The 2637-nt window shown below is 38.0% G+C and overlaps 1 protein-coding gene across 1 annotated transcript; it reads right to left on the bottom strand.

Annotated features, from left to right (window-relative positions):
* Nucleotides 1-202: 202 nt before the first annotated feature.
* Nucleotides 203-595, bottom strand: LOC113272173. The gene is made up of 2 exons (XM_026522061.1): nucleotides 400-595; nucleotides 203-336 (listed from the first exon to the last, which is right to left on the bottom strand). The coding sequence occupies exons 1-2, from the start codon at nucleotides 593-595 to the stop codon at nucleotides 203-205; spliced, it is 330 nt and encodes a 109-aa protein (XP_026377846.1).
* Between the last annotated feature and the right edge of the window lie 2042 nt (nucleotides 596-2637).

The raw sequence follows: 2637 nt of genomic DNA, 5'->3' as shown, positions 1-2637 counted from the left end.
CAGTTATGGTCTCTGGACTGAGCTATGCAGTCTGAATATTTGTGACGAAAAGGTATTCGTCATAATTCCCTTGTAAGATAGATCTGGATTCAATGAAATTAAACATGGGGATGAAAATATGATATGAAAATAATAAAAACAAAAAATAAAAGGGTTTTAAGGCTTGGTTTAAAGTCTTCAGTCCGACTTGGAAATCTCCTTACTACTCCTCCAGAGGGAGTAAATATTGAAGATCTATCTCATCCACATTCACATAAGCTATGTTTTCATAGTATGGCTTCAATCTATGGCCGTTGACCTTATAAGTAGTCCCATCTCTAAGACTAGTGATATCAACTGCACCATGAGAATAAACATTAGTAACAACATATGGTCCAATCCATCTGGACCTTAGCTTACCAGGAAATAGCTTAAGACGAGAATGAAATAAAAGAACTTTCTGTCCCACAACAAAATTCTTCTGAGAAATTATCTTCTCATGGAAAAGCTTAGTCTTTTCTTTGTATATGCGGGAACTCTCGTAAGCATCATTACGTATCTCCTCTAGATCATTAATTTGTAGTTGCCTATGTTTCCCCGCTTTATCGTACTCCATGTTGCACATCTTTACCACCCATAAATCCTTATGCTCAAGTTCAACCGGAAGATGACAAGCTTTTCCATAAACCAACCGATATTGAGACATACCAATCGGTGTCTTGTATGTTGTTGTATACGCCCAAAGTGTATCGTTGAGTCTATAACTCCAATCTTTCTGTGTTGTGTTAACGGTTTTCTCCAAGATGAACTTGATCTCACGATTTGAAATTTCAGCTTTCCCACTAGTTTGTGGGTGATATGGCGTACCGACCTTGTGTGTAATGTTGTACTTCTTGAGGAGAGCATCTTGAAGTGCGAGCCTCCATCACTGATAACCACTCTTGGTGTACCATGTCTAGAGAAAATATATTCCTTCACAAACTCACAAACAACTTGAGAATCATTAGTAGGGGTGGCTTTAGCTTCCACCCATTTAGAAACATAATCCACAGCAAGAAGTATATAAAATTTTCCATTCGAATTAACAAAAGGACCCATAAAATCAATGCCCACACATCAAAATCTCGACAGTGAGAATAGGATTGAGTGGCATTTGATTTCGAGTACCTAGATTGCCCGTTCGCTTACATCTATCACAAGATTTGCAAAAAACATATGCATCCTCAAATAGGGTAGGCCAATAAAAGCCACTCTCAAGGATTTTGAGAGCGGTACGTTTAGAACCAAAGTGACCATCACAAGCATAAGAATGACAAAAACATAGAATCAATTGAAATTCAGAGTTTGGTACGCACCTGCGGATAATTTGATCAGCACCATATTTCCACAAGTACGGCTCATCCCACACATACTGCTTGGCTATTTTCTTAAGCTTTAGCTTTTGAAAAGTAGACATCGTACTAGGTACTTGCCTTGTAACCAAGTAGTTCACTATATCAGCGTACCAAGGTGTTGATTCTTCAATCGAGAAAAGTTGTTCCTCTGGAAAACGATCCTGTAAGGGAAGTTCTTCTTCGGAAACAACAAGTCTACTAAGATGATTGGCAACTGTATTCTCAACACCTTTCTTATCTCTGATTTCCATATTGAATTCTTGCAGCAAAAGAATCCAACGTATGAGTCTTGGCTTAGCTTCCTTCTTTTTTAATAGGTGTCGTAGTGCTGCATGATCAGAATACACAATCACATTGGTACCTACAAAATAAGCTCTAAATTTTTCTAATGCAAATAGTATAGCCAATAACTCCTTCTCAGTAGTAGAATAGTTGATTTGAGCATCGTTTAGGGTCCTTGATGCATAATAAATCACATGTGACCTCTTGTCTACTTTCTGACCCAAAACAACTCTGATTGCATAATCACTTGCATCACACATTAACTCGAACGGCAAACTCCAGTCAGGTGACTTAATAACTGGTGAAGTAGTCAACAATTCCTTCAATTTATTAAAGGCATCCTTGCACTCCTGGTTGAAGTTAAAGGCAACCTCCTTTTGCAACAATTTGCACATCGGCATTGAGATTTTGGATAAATCTTTGATAAACCTCCTATAAAAACCTGCATGACCAAGAAACGAGGGAATTTCCCTCACCGAAGTGGGGTATTGTAAGTTCCTAATCAAGTCTATCTTTGCCTTGTCTACCTCGAGCCCTTGAGAGGAAACTATGTGGCCAAGTAAAATTCCATGGTTTACCATAAAGTGACATTTCTCCCAATTTAAAACCAAATTAGTGTCTATGCATCTTTTAAGCACAAGCTCAAGATTATTTAAACAAATATCGAATGAATCGCCATAAACACTAAGATCGTCTATAAATACCTCAATGATGTTTTCCACGTAATCAGAAAATATACTAACCATACATCTCTAAAAAGTGGCAGGCGCATTGCAAAGACCAAATGACATTCTTCTTTATGCAAATGTACTGAAAGGACAAGTAAATGTGGTCTTCTCTTGATCCTCCGGTGCAATAACAATTTGGTTGTATCCCGAATAACCATCCAAAAAGCAATAATGTGAATGTCCCGCTAACCTCTCTAACATCTGATCAATGAAAGGCAAAGGAAAGTGATCCTTGCGGGTAGCCGAATAGAGCT

The sequence above is a fragment of the Papaver somniferum genome, chromosome 4 (assembly GCF_003573695.1).
Source record: "Papaver somniferum cultivar HN1 chromosome 4, ASM357369v1, whole genome shotgun sequence".
NCBI classification, from domain to species: domain Eukaryota; kingdom Viridiplantae; phylum Streptophyta; class Magnoliopsida; order Ranunculales; family Papaveraceae; genus Papaver; species Papaver somniferum.
The sequence above is the reverse complement of the archived record's forward strand: the minus strand, read 5'-3'. Positions and strand labels throughout refer to the sequence as shown.

Coding starts and splice junctions, on each gene's coding strand:
- LOC113272173 (XM_026522061.1), bottom strand. CDS start 595: ATGGAGTACGATAAAGCGGGGAAACATAGGCAACTACAAATTAATGAT. Junction 337..399: donor TCGTCTTAAGCTATTTCCTG/GTAAGCTAAGGT, acceptor CTCATGGTGCAG/TTGATATCACTAGTCTTAGA.